This window comes from Megalobrama amblycephala, linkage group LG7, assembly GCF_018812025.1.
Source record: "Megalobrama amblycephala isolate DHTTF-2021 linkage group LG7, ASM1881202v1, whole genome shotgun sequence".
Taxonomy (NCBI): Eukaryota; Metazoa; Chordata; class Actinopteri; order Cypriniformes; family Xenocyprididae; genus Megalobrama; species Megalobrama amblycephala.
The window spans coordinates 39506258-39524520 of NC_063050.1; the positions used below are offsets into that span (position 1 = coordinate 39506258).

The window sequence follows — 18263 nt, forward strand, 5'->3', positions numbered from 1 at the left end:
GTGAAGTCCACTATATGGAGAAAAATCCAGGAATGTTTTCCTCAAATTTCTTTTCGACTAAAGAAAGAAAGACATGAACATCTTTAATGACATGGGGGTAAATTATCAGGAAATTTTAATTCAGAAGTGAGCAAATCCTTTAATTTAAATTGACTCTAAATGTAAACAGTTTAAAACTATCCTGTGAAACTATAATATAACTCATTCCTAATCAGAGTTACACAGATAAATACTTTTATTCATCAAGGATGCTTTAAACTGATCAAAAGTGACAGTAAATGTACAACAGACAAATTTAGCATTCAGCTTTGATTAAGTAACTGAACACTTCAGAACATATTTAACAGAATAACCCCATTTAATTTCTCTACAAAATGTTAATATTTTTGTCTCATAAAGCAGTTTACGTTATTTTTTTAGATTCTAAAGAAGCCCCAGATCAACATGGCTGACTTATTTTAACCAGCAGGAAGTTGTTGTTCCTGCTGTGCTTAAAAATCATTTCAGATCTTGAAGTTTTTTCACCCCCTATAATTTAAAGAGATTCAGTGAAGAATTATGTTAAATATAAAAAGAAACATGCTGTTCATTAATTAATTGCTTATCATTCTTTTATTTTATAATTAGCAAGATATGTTGCATATCAGTTAAAATTTCAGATCATTTGTTATCTTTTGAGGGAAAAAAAAGGAAATCGAAAAAAAAAAAGTTGAATCTACATTATGCGGGATAGTGATTAAAGACGTGCTCGAGGATAAGGCAAGGCTAATTTTGATTATGCTGATGAGACCAAGAGGAGAGAATGCTAATAAAGTGTTAATTTATACTCATATTTGATTAATCCTCTCTTGACAATATCATTGCACAGCAGTGGCCAGAGATTTTCTCATAGATCCACTACAGAGCATGATCATCTTCAGAGAGGATGTGACAGAAATACACAGGATTATGAAGGGATAGTTTTTTCTGACTTTCTTTACTTCTTTCCTTCAGTCGAAAAAGAGTTTTGATTGTGAGTTTGTGGAGTAGAAATGCCATGTCGTCTGTGTATCCACCAGAAAAAAAAAAAAAAATACTGATTGAACATGGCCAATTTGAATGAGCAAGAAATTATTCTAAACAATGGAGAAGTTTGGTTAATTGGATAATTGCACATGGTTGCAAATTTCTATTTATTTTTATTTATGCTAAATATCTCTAAACTCTTACAATTACTATAAAAATTAAAGTTCCTTTGGTCAAAACATACTCATTACAAAATATTAATTACATTTGTTAATTCATGATTAAGCCATGTTGTTCACAACAGGTTGTTACTTCAGATTTGTTTGCGTGATTCAAGAGCTCAAGGTTCGAGTGCTTGATTAGTGATTCTCAGTGAATGTACATGTAAGGAGTAAACACTCATTACTTACACAATGACATCCTCACTTTCATAAAGCCATCCAGATTGCAACACCTCACGGATCCTTCCACTTATCCAGGTGATTTAAATGAGAAATGATATGCAACAGATAATAATGACCTGCTCCTGAATATTAATTGGTACTGATTTACCCCTTATTTGAGTTTGGAGGAAATTAAAGTTTTCCTTAGGAGTGACATGGTAAGAATAAATGACCTTGCTGTGGAAAATCAGATGGTGTTAAAATGAAAAGATGCTTGTTGCATTGACTGACATTTGTTAAACTTGAAAGCCACGAAAAAGGCTTGGGTGTTCAGTCAAGGCCTTTCCTGGCATAAGATGGAAAAGTTTACAGAAAAATAATATAAATATAATATAATATAATATAATATAATATAATATAATATAATATAATATAATATAATATAATATAATATAATATAATATAAGTAAGCAATAAGGTATGAGAGGCTGTGCTGTATCGCTTTGTGTCATGCCTAACAACGCCCTTCAGCCGTGACTTATTCACGATACAGCACTAGCCTTGAGTACCTTATTGCTTTTATAAAAAGGTTACCAAACAATACAAATATTAAAGCTAGAAATATGTATCAATGCAACTTTCATGAAGTAAACTTTTTTTAAAAGCCTTCCTTCCGCTAGAAAAAATAGTCCCTGACAGTGAACAGCAACAGAAGTTACATTTTCATGCCATTAGATGGCGGCAAAGACTGTCTTTATGAGTGTGTCAGTCAGTAGCGAAGACTTTTACATTGAAAAGACTGAATTGTTTTGAAAACGGAACAAGAAGCAAATTACAAATCCTTTGACTAGCGCTGTTAGTCACGTGAAAACCCCTTAAATCAGTCGTCTCAAACTCAATTCCTGGAGGGCCACAGCTCTGCAGAATTTAGCTCCAACCAGCTCTAAAACTGTGGAGCAAAGCTGTGCAGAGCTGTGACCCTCCAGGAATTGAGTTTGAGACCATTGCCTTAAATGTTAAAAGGACAAGATGATACATCGGACATTTAAACAGATTTTTTATTATGAACATAGAATTGACCTGAAGGAAAATGCTAAATCTGAATGCAGGTAACGTTAATAAACTTGCTCACACAATCTCTTTCTAAAAATACTCTTCTACATAATACAGTAAGCTTCAATGAACAATATCAATTGAGAACATACAGTTTAAGTTGCTAAGAGTGGTTGCTAAGGGTGGTTGCTAAGGGTGGTTGCTAAGGGTGTTGTGTAGTGATACACAGAACTGTTGAGTGAAGCGGTCATAGCCGTGTTTTATCATAAATAAAACACAACCATTGACCAATCAGAATCAAGGACAGGAACTAACCGTTGTAATAAAATAAAATAAAATAAAATAATAAAATAAAATAAAATAAAATAAAATAAAATAAAATAAAATAAAATAAAATAAAATAATTATTATTATAAAAATGTTTCTACAATATAAATTAGGTGTTTTTACATGGAAATATATATAGTTACCTTTTATATATTGGATTTATTTTTTTTATTTTTTTTAAGATTTTAAGATGTTTTAAGATATCCTGTATAGCCAAATAACAAAGGGCTGTAAATCATGGGCTGCTTCATTATTGTTCCAGATATAGCAATTGGCTGCAGCTAGACTTGGATGAAGGTGAACATCTGTCCAAAATGTTGTTGATATAAAACATGGAGGTTCTGATCTAAAATACTTTGAACATATAAACAATCTCAGCTGATGCAAGCCAAAGAAATGTCCATCCATTTTATTAAAAAACAAACAAACAAACAAACAAACAAAAAACAGACAAACAAACAAAACAACCATAGGGGCTCTTTACAAATAAATAAATAAATAAACCTTTAATCCTTCGAAGGTACCCGTGTCGAGAGAAGTAGCTTGCAGAGAATTGGTGCACAAAAAATAGCAAAAAAAAGAAGAAGGGAAAAGAAAAAAAAAGCTGGAAAGATAAATTATTTATCTGAACCGAATAACCCTCATCAATAAAAAGGAGAAATAGGTGAATTTTGATCACCTGCATTAATCAGTGGGTGTGTGTGTGTGCATGTGTCTGGGTGTGGTTTGTGGACAGTGTAAAGAGACAAATAATCAGAGCTCTTGTCATAATCAGCAAACACAGCCCTGAAGACTGATGCGTGTATTTGTACGCATTAATCTCCATATGTCCTTTAGGTACTCTCTCTCGCCTACTCTCTCTTTGGAAGGTTTAAGCTACTACCTCTAAGCGGCAATGTGGCATTGCAAATGATGATATTCATTTAAAACTAGCAATTTATCCTGGTTAAATTACACAACATAAAACAGCACATTAAATTTCTAAACGTTCCTCTATATGCATGCGCACTTTGCCAATGTATTCTTATCATGATTAATTACTTGGAACTAATCACTCAAATCACTGGAATTTTGGTGCCGCGAAACTTATAATTGGTCATTCAAGCACTTTGAGGCGGCTGTTTTGAAACTTCCAGGTATATCTCCATTTAAATTGGTTCTCTTATACCCTGCAGTGGAATAAAAACTTTTGAAATAATATTATGTTGAGCTCTCCTTGACTGACTGAAATTCAAATACATATATACATAACTTATTCTAATGAAACTTAATCTAGAATTTACCCTATTTTGTCCTTGAACAGCCAAAATGCACCAAGCAAATCACTGTAAATGCCAATTTTAGTGTCAAGTGAAGTAGAGTGAATTCAGGTTTATTGGAACACTTTTCCCAAGTCATCTCAATGGCAAAAAGTATCCCAATCACTCTGAATTCATCCTAATAAAAAAGCATTTTAGCAAACCAAGAGTCCATGTTTGGCTGGTTAGCTTGATCTAGTTAGCCCTTGATGGCATATGCTGCTGCCATTTGTAATACTTAATCAAACAAATAATAGTTAAAATGTATAGCATTTGAATGTATTTATAACAATGCCTAATTGAACATGAACTGGCTAGCAGTGTACTAAGCTGCCTGGTTATTAAGTGGTTAAATAATATTTAAGGTATTTTACGAATATCGCTGTCAAAGAAAATTTAAGTGGATTCACTTGTTGTAGAGTTAATAAAAGTTATCACCAGAGCATTTAAAAGTAGTATACAAGAAAGAAATGAATTCTTATTAAAGCACTTAAGTTATTCAGTCAAGAGCAGTGAGTGATTTTCTGTTGTTCTTTTGTTGTTTGATTCATATTAACATCACATATAGCAACATGTACTGTAAATTACGCTGCTTTCACTTTAATACACAGATCTAATATACACATGTGATTTCTTTACTTGCTGTTTACGTTCACAGACATAACTGACTGTGTTTATGTGAATTTTGTGTGTTATGAGACATAACCTCATGTGTATTTCACAGTTTAAATGAAATAACACGTTAAAGAGAACTTAGTTTAATCCATCTGACATCCAGCTTTCTGTGCGCGTGCTTCAACGTGTGCGCTCAGAAAACCATATATCAGAAGTTTAGACTGATATGGCTTTAAACACATGTAGATGATAAACTTTCATGATGATGAAGAACTGCAATGTCATGTGAGTGTGACCGTGATAGAGATGAAAATCAAAACCAAACAGTTGTTTTGTTAGTTTTTGGAAGAGTATCCAAGACACAAGCTGTAGGCTCCACCCTCTTCTGGAAAAGGGGGTGGGGAGCAGCAGCTCATTTGCATTTAAAGATTCCGCTCAAACATGGGCATTTACAACGTGGTATTATAAATGATCTGTGGGGTATTTTGATCTGAAACTTTGCAGACATTCTGGGGACATCTGAGACTTATAATACATCTTGTAAAAAGGTCTACTTTAATTAACTACTTGGTTAAAAGAATATAATATGCAGGCACCAGTATGTCACCCATTATACCAGAAAAAAGTCACCATATTTTTTTGGATGCTGGTTGTTTACTATAAATTTAACAGGATATCAGTGTCGGTTTCTGATGCAACTAGCATGCTAGGCTAACTATAGTTTAATTTCACAATCTATAACTTCTGTTGCATACTATTATATGAAGCATAATTGACAAGACATGAATGGTCATAATAATGGATCAGATGACATACATCATGTTTAGACACTCAGAGTAATAAGTTATTTCAGGCAATAGAAAATCAATTTAATGGGTGAGCTGAATTTTTCATGACAGCGAGTTGCCTTTAAAATGAACGGAAATGCTAACTGACAATGTTTTGGAAAGAACGGTGGCAGAAGATACTGGCAGTGTCCCTGTGCCACACCTGAGTTCCCCCCCGTCACATGTCCTTGTCCGCCCCCCAGAGCATCTCACGCTCATGTCCTCTCTGTCACCCAGTGCTAATGAAATCATCCCCCACTCTCTCAAAGCGGAGAAGCCATTCATTATGCAGTCTACACTTCTAAAAATGAAAAGTCAATAAGACAAAAAGCAGATGCCGTGTTCCCTCAATGTCCTCTCAGTTGTTTGGCCTCTGGAGGAGGTGTTCAGAGGAGATATGAGCTCACAGCTGGAGACGGGCGTGAGAACAGCCCATGCAAGTATTATTTTCCTGTCCCCCGATTTCAATCATCTGTGCAGGGACCTCGTGGCAAACAGCAGGACGCCTCAGGTTACCCGAGAAGGATGGAGGGAGGAAAGAGAGAGAATGAAAACAAGATCTGACAGCACAAGCTTGATGCTGCATTTCATCACCAGCACACACCCCATCAACTAAATCCTGACGCACAATAATTTAGCAAGGCAGTACATTGCTGCAAGAAGGTTGTGAGGAGTGTGATTTCAGACCACCATTTTCCAGAAACACAATTGAGGGTCACAAGGTGAGGATATCCTAAAAGATTAGCCTGAAGTACAAGATCATTTTGTTTCATAACACAATTTCTGGGGGGTTCCAAAACTCCTATGACTCTGCAGACACAATTCACTCTCAGTAAAAAGTGTCCAAGTGGGGGGTACCCTTTCAAAAGGTACAACTTTGTACCTTATTTACCCCTAAATGATGCATTTTATTACCTTAAAGGTACATATAATTACCTAAAGTGGATGTTACTACCTAAATGATGCAAATTAATACCTTCTTAGAGAGTATTCAAATGCTGTGTTTGTAAATACAGTACACTACTGTTCAAAAGTTTGAGGTTGGTAAGAATTTTTGTTTTTGAAGGAAATATCTTAAGCCCATCGAGGCTTAATTTATTTGATTAAAAATACAGTAAAAATAGTAATATTATTACAATTTAAAATAACCGTTTTCTAATATATTCTAAAATGTAATTTATTCCTAAGCTGAATTGTCAGGATAATTACTCTAGTGTTACACAATCTAACAGAAATAACCCTAAAATGCTAATTTAGTGTTCACGAAACATTTCTTTATTATTAAAACAGTTTACACAACATGGCTTTGCTGCCTAATATTTTTTTTCCTGGAAACTTTTTTATATATTTTTTTCTTTTTCTATTAAGGATTGTCACGATCACCGTCAGTTCCTGTCACTTCCCGGACTCCAATTCCCATCATCCTCCCAGCCAATCACATGCTCACACTCCACACCAATCACCTGTCGCCACATACAGCTTTGCACATCACTTGGACTATAAAGGACTCACGCACACACCACCTCATCGCGAAGTCTTGTTAACATATGTTGCAATTCCGAGCGTTTATATCCTGTCTGCCTATCTGTTTCCGATTCTGTCTGGTTACCCGTTTATGATTCTCTGCTGCATACCTTTGGCATTCCTAAGCCTCCGCCGGCCGCTTCGCTCTCAAGCCCGCGGGACGCTTCGCACTCAAGGCCGGCGGATGTTTCGCACGCGAGCTCACCGGTGGAAACGCACTCAAGTTCGCCGGTGGCAACGCACTCAAGTTCGCCGGTGGCAACGCACTCAAGTTCGCCGGTTGCAACGCACTCAAGTTCGCCGGTTGCAACGCACTCAAGCTGTCTGGATGCGATGGACAAATGGCCGCCCCTTCGATGTCTGTGAACATAGAGCCCACTCCAGCCAGTGAGTCTGCTCCAGAATCTGCTCCAGCCAGTGAGTCTGCTCCAGAGCCCGCTCCAGCCCGTGCGCCTGCTGCAGCATACACAGAGGAGGTGAACACTGAGCCACCACCTCATCCACATAAGAGGAGGAGGAGGAGGAAAAAGGCTTCTTTCATCCTTCAGGGCTTGGAGGCCTTCCCAGAGCCCGCTGTGAGCCCGGAGACCACTCCAGAGGTCTTTCTTGCTCCGCCAAGCGTCTTGCCCTGCCGGCGCCATCCAAGCGTCTTGCCCTGCCGGCACTATTCAAGCGTCTTGCCCTGCCAACGCCACTCGAGCTCCTTGCCCTGCCAGCGCCGCCCAAGCGCCTTGCCCTGCCGGCGCCAACCGAGCTCCTTGCCCACGAACCCGCCACGGCCTCCGTTAAAGTCCCCAATAACTTTTTGGGGGGTTGGGGCCATATACCTGAGGGTGGGGAGCTTGTGGGTGGGGACTTTGCACGACTACGGTCTCTGAACGGTTAGGGCCGTCGATGGATTATGGCACATTATGGTCATCTATGGACTCTGACCTACCGTGGCTGTGCAAGCCACCTGACCTTCCGTGGCTGCCCAAGCCACCTGACCTGCCGTGGCTGCACAAGCCACCTGACCTACCGTGGCTCCTGCCCTGGAACCTGCATTGGAGACCCTGTTCCCACCGTAGCAAGGATTCTTTAAAGGATTACAAGGATTTTTTAATAATTAGTCAATTCAAAAGAACACTATTTGAAATATATGTTTTTGTGTGTTTGTTTGTTTGTTTGTTTGTTTTTTTAACAGTCTTTACTGTAATTTTTTATTAATGTACTCTTGTTGAATAAAAGTATTCATTTTGTAAAACTAACTCCAAACTTTTAAACAGTAGTATATAAATATGAGCGTTTCTTCAGTTATGGACACTTTTGGCCCTGTGTAAAATAAATAAAACATAATTTTCCACTAAAAAATGTTTTACTTTTGATTTCTAATAAATGGAATAAAATGGGAAACACTTCAGGAGTTTCAATGTCATCATCTGATCATCATCATCTCCAGGATTTCCAGGAGACATGTGTTGCATTCTCTAAAGGTCCGCCTGGAAACAAAGCCATCATGATGCCGAAAACCTCTCATGGAAGAAGAAAGCCATCGTGTTTACTACTGTGACACAATGAGCGCTTATTGCTTGATCAACTAAATGCTGGATTTTCAAAAGTATGTAAAGTTCACAGCACCATTGTTGTGCCATTGTTGCAGTAAACATGCACGACATTCTTGAAAGAAATTCCATGCCGGTCTGTTATTGTGGGGATATTGACTTCACATTTTCACACCTCTAAACATGACGCTAAACAAAACGAAGCGTGACTGAGCTGTGAATAGAGTCCAGACTTTCTGCCGAAGGTCTAAAGGTCTGGCTATGCGACACTAGTTAAGTTGTGACCTTAATGTTGAGAACTTTGGGTCTAAAGCCACAAAGACCATGACAGACTACAGCTCTCGGATATTTAAGCGACTCCCTTATGAACACAGGATGAAGTCATGATCGCAGTGCTCCCGCTTCATGCTCACCACAACGCAACTGTACTTCAATCATCTGAACTTATGGGCCATATTATAAAAACAAAGACCTCTGCACTCCTGGGCCAAGCTATCAGAGGACAGCCCAGCTCTCTGGCTCTCAGCACCTCTATACAATTTCTTTGAAGATTAATGTTCGTGCAGCGATAGGTTCAGGGACGAGAGAACAAGGAGAGCAGGGAAACAAACAGGAGAGGTGATACAGTATAACTTTGCTGCCTGTTTGGGAGCTAATCCCTGCAATGAAATTCCCATAAATGTTCAGACAATGTCAAGAGAGCCTGAAGGCAACAGCTCTGCAGAGCGGGTAATGTCAAAGAGAGGATATAGAGGGCACATTGGAGAGAGTGCTGTATGACTCCTAATTGGTAACATACCCTCAGTGTATAGTTCACACATAGCATCTGCTGCATTTTTAGGTTTATGTAAGAGTAGATCTTATTTTTTAACCTTGTTAAGATTTTAACTAACATTTCTTTTTATGTCAAATAAATTATGGAGTCTGCAGAGCCACTAAGACAATACTAAAAATAAATAAATAAAGAGACTAGATAAAAAAAAGAGGGAAATCACTATGAGGGCAACTTTTGCTTCCAAACGTTACATATATGGGTAATTTGTATCACTTTTTAATTTGCATTGGTTAATTTCTGGTCCTGCTGTGTACTTAATAAACTTAATAAAGCTCCATGGGACACAAATAGCCTGAGATTTCATTTAAAATCTTTGCATTTATCATAAAACAGGCCATTAGAGTCAATTCTTGCCATATTGGTTTGGACAGCTCTGTGGTAATACAGCGTGGATAAGATATTTCTGGGAGAAATTGAAACCACATGGGGGGAATGGTTCTAGTGGACCTGAGGTCAAGAACCAAAATTAACCAGAGTACGGACTGGGTTTAGTCCTAGAGCTCCCCCTGGCCGATTGTAGGACAAAAATCGGATCTGTTGGAGATGTCAAACAGATTATTTAGGTGCCAGAGAAAAACAACCAATATGGGAAAGTCCCAGAGAAATATGTTGTGATTATTTTATGATTATTTTAATTCCTTTTCCATTTAAAGCACTTTGAATCACCATTGTGTATGAAATATGCTATATAAATAAACTTGCCTTGTTTTTGCTAGGAAAGCAGATCTATATACTGTATAGGGGCAGTGGTGGCAAAATGGTAAGAGAGTCAGACTGGTAACCCAAAGGTTGCGGATTCAATTCTCAAAATCGGCAAGACATGACTGAGGTGCTCTTGAGCAAGGCACCTAACCTCCTGATCACTCCCCAGGCACCACAGCAAAATTACTGCCCACTACTCTGGGTGTGTGTGTCCACGGTTTGCAGTGTGTGTGTGTTCACTACTCACTACTCCTAATATGTGTGCAATAACTGGATGGGTTAAATTCAGAGGACAAATTCCAAGTATGGGTTACAATACTTGGCCTTCACGTGTCACTTTTACTTTCACTTATATTAAGAATCAGATTATTGAATTTCTAAAAGCATATCAGGACATTAATACAGTAGTCTGGGTAAACCCAGCCTGATCTGCCGCCGATTTGATTTCGCTCGGCAACTCAGTCTGGAAACCCGTGCATTCACTTCTGCTGCGCTCTTACACTTTTGCGGGAACCAATCACAGACTGGCTTATCCACCTTGCTCGCTATTGGCGGGTATAACACGATGACGATAGAGAAGCGACGGCAAGCAGCTTTCAAACTCTATCTGATCTACCCGTCTTTCCAAAATAACAATGCACAATCACAGTGACGCCGATTGTGTTAAACATTTACCTTATCTGAGAGAAATGTAGCAGAGCGTTGATCCGCAGTCTCTTTATAGGAAGATTACAAACAGCGATTAATGACACAGATTCTCTGCTGTTATTTTGGTGGTTTGCTTCACGATGTGAGTACAGGACTCTTTTACTTCAATGCCCCTTGATGGTAGACAATATTTTTATTATTTGCTCTATATGTTTCATCTCCCTGCTTCTTGAATCTCGCGCCGCCTGAGCTGACTGGAATTCTTTTTGGTTGTCATGACAATGACGTAGTTTAGGGCGGCTATATTCCGCGTTCATTTACACTGAACCAGAACAGTATCAGAGTCGCCTTTTAACCTCTCGACGATGCTGAATGACTTCTTTAGTTAGCAAACAAATTGCTCGAGTGGGTGTAAATACCGATCACTTTCATGTTTTTTTTGCACAACCTGCAAAAATCGCTCAATGCTGATTGAGACACGGTAAACCTGTCTGGAGTTTTCGCATCGCTCTGCAAAGTACGTCACCCGAATCGTTGATCTGATTGGTTGAAGGACTATCCAATTGCGTGACTAATGCTCGTTGATCACGCCTCTTGTGCAGTAGGAAATACATAGCAAACTCCCCAGACCAATGTTCAATTTTAAATTGAGCTTGGTCTGGTGATAGCCAGACTATTAATACAGCACTTTCCAGCTGAAAAGACCAGTATATATGCTGTGTTTTATATCCCACAAGTGAACGAACGAGGAACGCTAAATGGAAAACTTACCTTACAGAACACAAACAATGAATAATTAAATAAATAATCAAATTAAATTAGTTGTAAATGTTATAAACTAAGCTGGAAAAACACTTCATTTTCCAGAATTCTATTACCTACAGATTTTCTCTTTATTGAAATTCATTAAATTCCACTTCATTGCAATTCAATATATATATATTTTTTTTAACATGGCCAATTTAATTCAAATTCCAACTCATGAACTAAGCAGGAGTCAATCATTCGATCAACCATGGTCGCACTCAACTTTGAGCACACAGAATTTCTACTCATCTTTACTATAACACTGCAATCCTGCATATTTAAAGACAGTGTTCTTTTAATTCAGCTAAAAGGTCACACTGTGGAGTGTCAATCTTCTATTGGTCTTCACGTGATACAAATACTCACAGGTCTGAGTTCACCATACTTTAACTTTCATTCTCTAGCATTCATATGTGTATGAATGGAATTCAATGGAATAAAAAGTGTAGTGTGACCGGCCCTCACATCAATCAGCCACAACCAGTGGAAATTCTGAGAAAATCCACCAAAGTTTCAGTATTTCTTTGTTGCCTGTTACAAATTCAGGGCAAATGTGTGTGTGCTTGTTGTTTTCTCTGTTTTCCTTTGCACAGCAAAGCTGTGATGTACTGTAGACCATGAGCAAAAAAGTGAGGGAGAGCATCTAGACTTCTGCTGGCTTTAGGGGTGGTTGCTTCTGCTCTGATCTTACAGCTAGTTTGAGTCAGGTAGCTCTTTTTTATACACACAAACAAACATAAACACTCTGCCTTGCATACCCTGGAGTAGAAAAAAATCCCTGACAAGTGAAGAGGATTCACTAGAAAACACCAGAAAACACAGGGACTCCAGAAACCCCTGTGGCTGCATTGAGATAGAGCAGTAATTGATGGAGGTCCTGAGCCCAGCAGGCAGTCAGCCCCAGAATGCAGCTTGCTGTCTTCCTAAACATGATGGTGAAACTGAGCTCCTACTGAAAACAGAAACATAGGACTGCAGGATTGGTGCAATGGGGTTTTGCTGTGTAAATGTGAATGAGTTACTCTGATGTACCTTGCATACGAAGAAATCAGGGGTCAGAACAATCTGAAATTGTTTGTCAATACAATCCGCTCATGCGCACAACCATTCAAAAATTTTATGGGATAGCAAAGCTGAATTTTCAGCAACTATTACTGCAGTCTTCAGTGTCACAAAAATCATTGAAAATAGTTGTGGAAACCCTGATATAATTTTTTTTCAGGATTCTTTGATGAACAGAAAATTAAAAAAGAACAGCATTCATTTGAAATAGAAATATTTAACGTATTTGTAAATGCCTTTACTATCACTTTTGATCAGTTTAATGGTGTCCTTGCTGAATAAAAGTATTAATTATTTAAAAAAAAAAATGTACTGAACCTAAACTGATACAGTGCCACTGTTCTCTACCACACCATCATCATCTCTCAGATGCAAGCTCAACCTTGGTTGGTGGCCCACTAGCTAGACTAGTACCAAACTAGCACTAACCAGCCAGGACCAATGTGTAAAATTATGTACAATCACAAAAGACTTTAAAAACAGGTAACTGTACTTTTTGGAGGTGGGTATAACCCTTAGGCTCTCATGGAGTCTTAAATGGGGTCTAATGGGATCTGAGTACTGCTTTATTTTCAAAAAAAGTTGATAGCTTGGAACCCCCTAAAATTCCCAGAAAACACAAAACACAATAAAATGCACACCAATGGACAAGAACCAACAAAGACACAAGTAAGAAAGGCTTAAATAGCCTATACAAGGAACTAATTAACTGAAAGAAAATGCCAGGAAACAATCAAGAAAGCCAGACAAAAGGCAAGAAACCTGACGCAAAACATAAGACCTTCAATTGGGTTGACAGGAATTACCACCAGATTTTAGAGTTCTTCCAACTTAATCTCTGAATATAATACAATCCATTTATTAAAAAAAAAAAAAAAAAAATCCATGCCCAAAAGCCCTTTTGGACTGTCATCAAATGCCAAAATGCCATCAAGGTATTTTAGTAAAAACAACTATAATGCATTTTGTTTGCTAGCAACTTACAATGATGCATCCTGAAATTGTCAAGTCCTTTTCTTATTCAAATTTGTTCTTTCATGTAAATTAGCAAACACCAGTTAAATGGAAAAAAAAAAAAAAAAAAGAAAGAAAGAAAAAAAATTAATTGCATATTAAGGTTTGTAGGGCAAAGCTGTAGGAGTTCCAAACATGGAAAAAAAAAAGAAAAAAAAAATGTGGTAGCTCAAACAGTAAAGAGAATATGAAAAGCACATGAGCTATTAATAAAACAGACCACTGTGAAATGAGAATTTGTGAACTCAGGTAACATGTCCATGAAAATATAGTTTAAAAATGTCACTCACCCACAGTGAGTTGTCCTGTCAGCTGGCCAAGGTTATTCCGTGCATTCACCGTCACATTGCGGTCTGACTGTAAGACCAGAGGACTGTCCTGAAACACAGTGAAGAAAGAAATGGATTATATGATGCAGCATAATTTAAAACATTGAACAAGTTAAAGCAATAAGATAGTAATAAGAACAAGGAAAAGGAATCAGAGGAAAGTGAAACTCTTTTTGCAGCATTGCATCTCATTCACAACATTTCATTTTGGTTGTGGTTAGGTAGTGTTGTTTAGCATTTCAAGAACATTTTGGAACGATGACACCTAAAATAAAACAAAAAAATAATAAAACAAATAAAACATTTTAGAAACACTATTTAATTTTCGTTAATGAGCCTCAAAAATGTCACCATTTTCACTATGAAATGCAAACTGAGACGTTTTATAAATAATAATCTGAAATTAAATAATCCTGAAATTAAAAAACCCAGAAGTGGCACATCAAATCTTCTAAAATGTCTATAGTTTTTAGTACGAACAAATTAACCCTCTACAGCACAGCGTTGCCCTCAGGCAACGGAAAGTTTTCTTAAGCCCTACGTTTAGTAAATTTTTCTTTAAATGATTACAACCAATTAGAAAGGTTGAGAAAGTACCAAAGAACAGTTCAGTAAGTTGTTGGAGTCAATATCAAGCACCATTAAGAGGTGGGACGTCCTGTTCTGACACATGGTCACAGGAGCACATGGTGTGAGAAGACGGCAATATTATTTGCTTTAGTAATCTTATTTAAAACGACATGAACTGTACATAAAAAATATGTGTGCGTGTATGAAGGTGTAGAGAAGCTTTTTGTCTGGTTTTATGAAGTTTTTTTTATTTTGCATGTTCAGAAATTCAGTTTTTCTTTTCGTTGCCTCAGGGCAACGTTGTGCGATAAGGGGTACTTTTAGAGGAGGTTTTAGAGAGTACCTCTCATTGGCCACCATGTATTATAAGAAGGGAAGATGCAAGATTCCTGGGTGTGCAGGAACACCCAAAGTGATGTGCAAAAATTGTAACATACACCACTATGTCACAGCAGAGAAGAAGTGCTTTTTGAAGTTTTGTACGGAGTGAAATCTTATTACATGAAGTACATTATATAGCATAGCACACTACATGATACAGACCTATGCATGTATCAGATTCAATATATCAATGTCTTTCAAGTGTTTTTCCCTTTTTACTTAATGATTTCTTGAATTTAAAAAAAAAAAATGATTTTGATGATAATTTTCTCTATAACTCTGTACCATTGTCGCACAACGTTGCCTTGAATTTTTTTTTTTAATCAATAAAATGTTCCCAAATGAACCAAAAAATGATGTGGAATATTTTTTTTTTTTCATGTGCCATCAACATGTGTGCAGTAGAGGGTTAAGACTATCAAAAAAATAAAAAATAAATAAAATAAAATTTCATATATATATATATATATATATATATATATATATATATATATATATATATATATATATATATATATATATATATATATATATATATATATATAGTGACAATCATTCACATTTTTTTAATTAATAAAAAAAAGGGAGTAAATTGTAGTAATAACAAAGGTAAAATATGGTAACATTAAAAACTCTGAAATTTCTGCATATTCACTTATTAAAAAGAAGTGACTGATCAGATGGTTTTAGTTTTACAAGCTCACATTCCACTGGGTAAAAACAGACCCAGGAATACAAAAGTAGGTGTAAGTTACTTATAAATAAAGTAGAACTAAAATAAATAAATAAAATAAAATAAAATAAATAGACAACTGCTAAGGCCAGTTTTCATCAATCATAATTTGACAATTTAAATACAGAACCATGAATTATTATGCAAATTAAAGAGACAACACTGGAGTCTCATATTTGATCTCTACTTCTCTCTTTCTTTCACTATTGTCACTTCTCTCACTACTGTTTTATGTTATTGGTAAGCATTTTCCTTTGAAAGATGGCAAAATCATTTTGCTGACAGACATGTATGTACCAGGGGACCTGCTAACATCATCATAGTAATGTTTCTGCAATGTTGTGAAAATATTTATGATGGTAAAAAGTCAACATCTGTCATCTTAAGTACACAGGATAAAAATCTTAACACTACTAGCTATTGATGATGAGTTGAGATATGAGATGAGTGACATTTATATCTGTATTTAATACTTGAGATCGGACCACCTGAAAAATATGTTAATAACAGATGTAAACAGGGTGTGCAGATAATGTTATATAAAAGATAAATAATGATAATGTTAATGTTCAGTGTGATGCTGTATGCGAACTGTCAGAGACTCAGTATGTGTGTGTGTGTGTGCATGTACATGCATGAATGTACTCTGGCTGGCAGGGGTATGTGTCTGTGTGTTCATGCATGCAGAGGTGCATGCTGTGGATCACTGGATTCAGTGTCTTTTTGTTGTGTGCAACTTTGATCCCACTAACCTACAGATCCTCATCCAGAGCAGAGCCTTTGCTGTGGCGTAAATCAAACACAAGCGCTGAACACATGCCGTAGTTCCCCGCGTATACAATGCATCTTAACCCCGATCAGAATCATGAGGGCATGCAATTCTGAAATCACCCCATCATATATGGGGTCTTATCTAGTGTTTATGGGGTGCCAACTTCATGGCTGATGTATATTATTTAGAGTGTTTTTGTGCGTTACCTTTATAAGCTGATCTGAGGCTCAATCTCTTATTTCTTAAGAATCTGGGTATGAGAATTCAGCCCTTAGATTAGTTTCAAAGCACAGCACTCCCTTTTGACATTGATCGACCCGCCAGGCCACCAAATCAATATATCGACAAGTACAGTGAAGGTTCACAAGAGCAAGTACTCCATTTCTTAGCTTTCTCTGATTTTTTTTTTTTTTTTTTTTTTTTCATTCCTTATATGTGTTTAGTGTGTGGCCATATGTCTTCACTTGTGGACAAAAAACATAGCCCACAGTTCACATAAATGATAAACATGTAGCAACAGAATGGTTTTGATATTATAGAAATGTGCGTAATGGCATATAATGAAATAAAATATATAAATATAAATAAAATAAAATAATAATAATTTATATTAATTTAATTTATACATGTAACTTCTTATTTATCAAACTGTTGTATACAATTAATATCAATCAAATGTGTGTCTGTGTATGTGTGTGTGTGTGTGTGTGTGTGTGTGTGTGTGTGTGTGTGTGTGTATATATATATATATATATATATATATATATATATATATATATATATATGTACACACACACACACACACGCACACACAATCAGGCATAACATAATGACCACTAACAGGTGAAATGAATAACACTGATTATCTCTTCATCACGGGACCTGTTAGTGGGTGGGATATATTAGGCAGCAAGTGAACAACAAAGTTGATGTGTTAGAAGCAGGAAAAATGGGCAAGGGAAAGGATTTGAGCAAGTTTGACAAGAGCCATATTGTGACATTATATTGTGACATATATAGACGACTGGGTCAGAGCATCTCCAAAACTGCAGCTCTTGTGGGGTGTTCCTGATCTGCAGTGGTCAGTATCTATCAAAAGTGGTCCAAGGAAGGAACAGTGGTGAACCGGAGACAGGGTCATGGGAGGCCAAGGTTCAGTGAAGCAAAGGCTCACGTGGTCCAATCCAACAGATGAGCTACTGTAGCTCAAATTGCTCAAGAAATTAAAGCTGGTTCAGATAGAAAGGTGTCAGAATACACAGTGCATCACAGTTTGTTGTGTATGGGGCTGCATAGCTGCAGACCAGTCAGGGTGCCCACGCTGACCCCTGTCCACCGCCGAAAGCGCCAACAGTGGGCACGTGAGCATCAGAACTGGACCACGGAGCAATGGAAGAAGGTGGCCTGGTCTGATGAATCACGTTTTCTTTTACATCACATGGATGGCCGGGTGCGTGAGCAGTGTGATGTTTTGGGCAATGTTCTGCTGGGAAACCTTGGGTCCTGCCATCCATGCGGATGTTTATTTGACATGTACCACCTATTTAAGCATTGTTGCAGACCATGTACACCCTTTCATGGAAATGGTATTCCCTGGTGGCTGTGGCCTCTTTCCATTGTGTCCACGGCTCATCGGATATGTCTGTGATTGGCTTCAATGATCAACGCTGTAAAAACGTAGTAAAAAATCATCAATGATGCTTTTCACTGAGCAGTTACACAGATACACACAGGAGCATTTGAAAGCAGGTGCCTATCGTGGACCAGTCCGCTGATAGATGTCTGCTTTCAAACACTCCCGCTCACGCTTTTAAATTCAAATACTTCCATGTGTTGT

The 18263-nt window shown here is 37.3% G+C and overlaps 1 protein-coding gene across 3 annotated transcripts in view; it reads right to left on the reverse strand.

The window, feature by feature from the left end:
- LOC125272534 (zeta-sarcoglycan) overlaps positions 1-18263 on the reverse strand; it is a 364989-nt gene that overhangs the window by 69869 nt on the left and 276857 nt on the right. For all 3 annotated transcript variants that reach the window (XR_007185871.1, XM_048197425.1, XM_048197424.1), the window contains exon 4: positions 13932-14019. Coding sequence is in view for 2 of the 3 variants with exons in the window: in XM_048197425.1 (XP_048053382.1) it covers positions 13932-14019 (88 nt within the window). In the remaining variant the exon portion in view is untranslated. The remainder of the gene's footprint in view (positions 1-13931; positions 14020-18263) is intronic.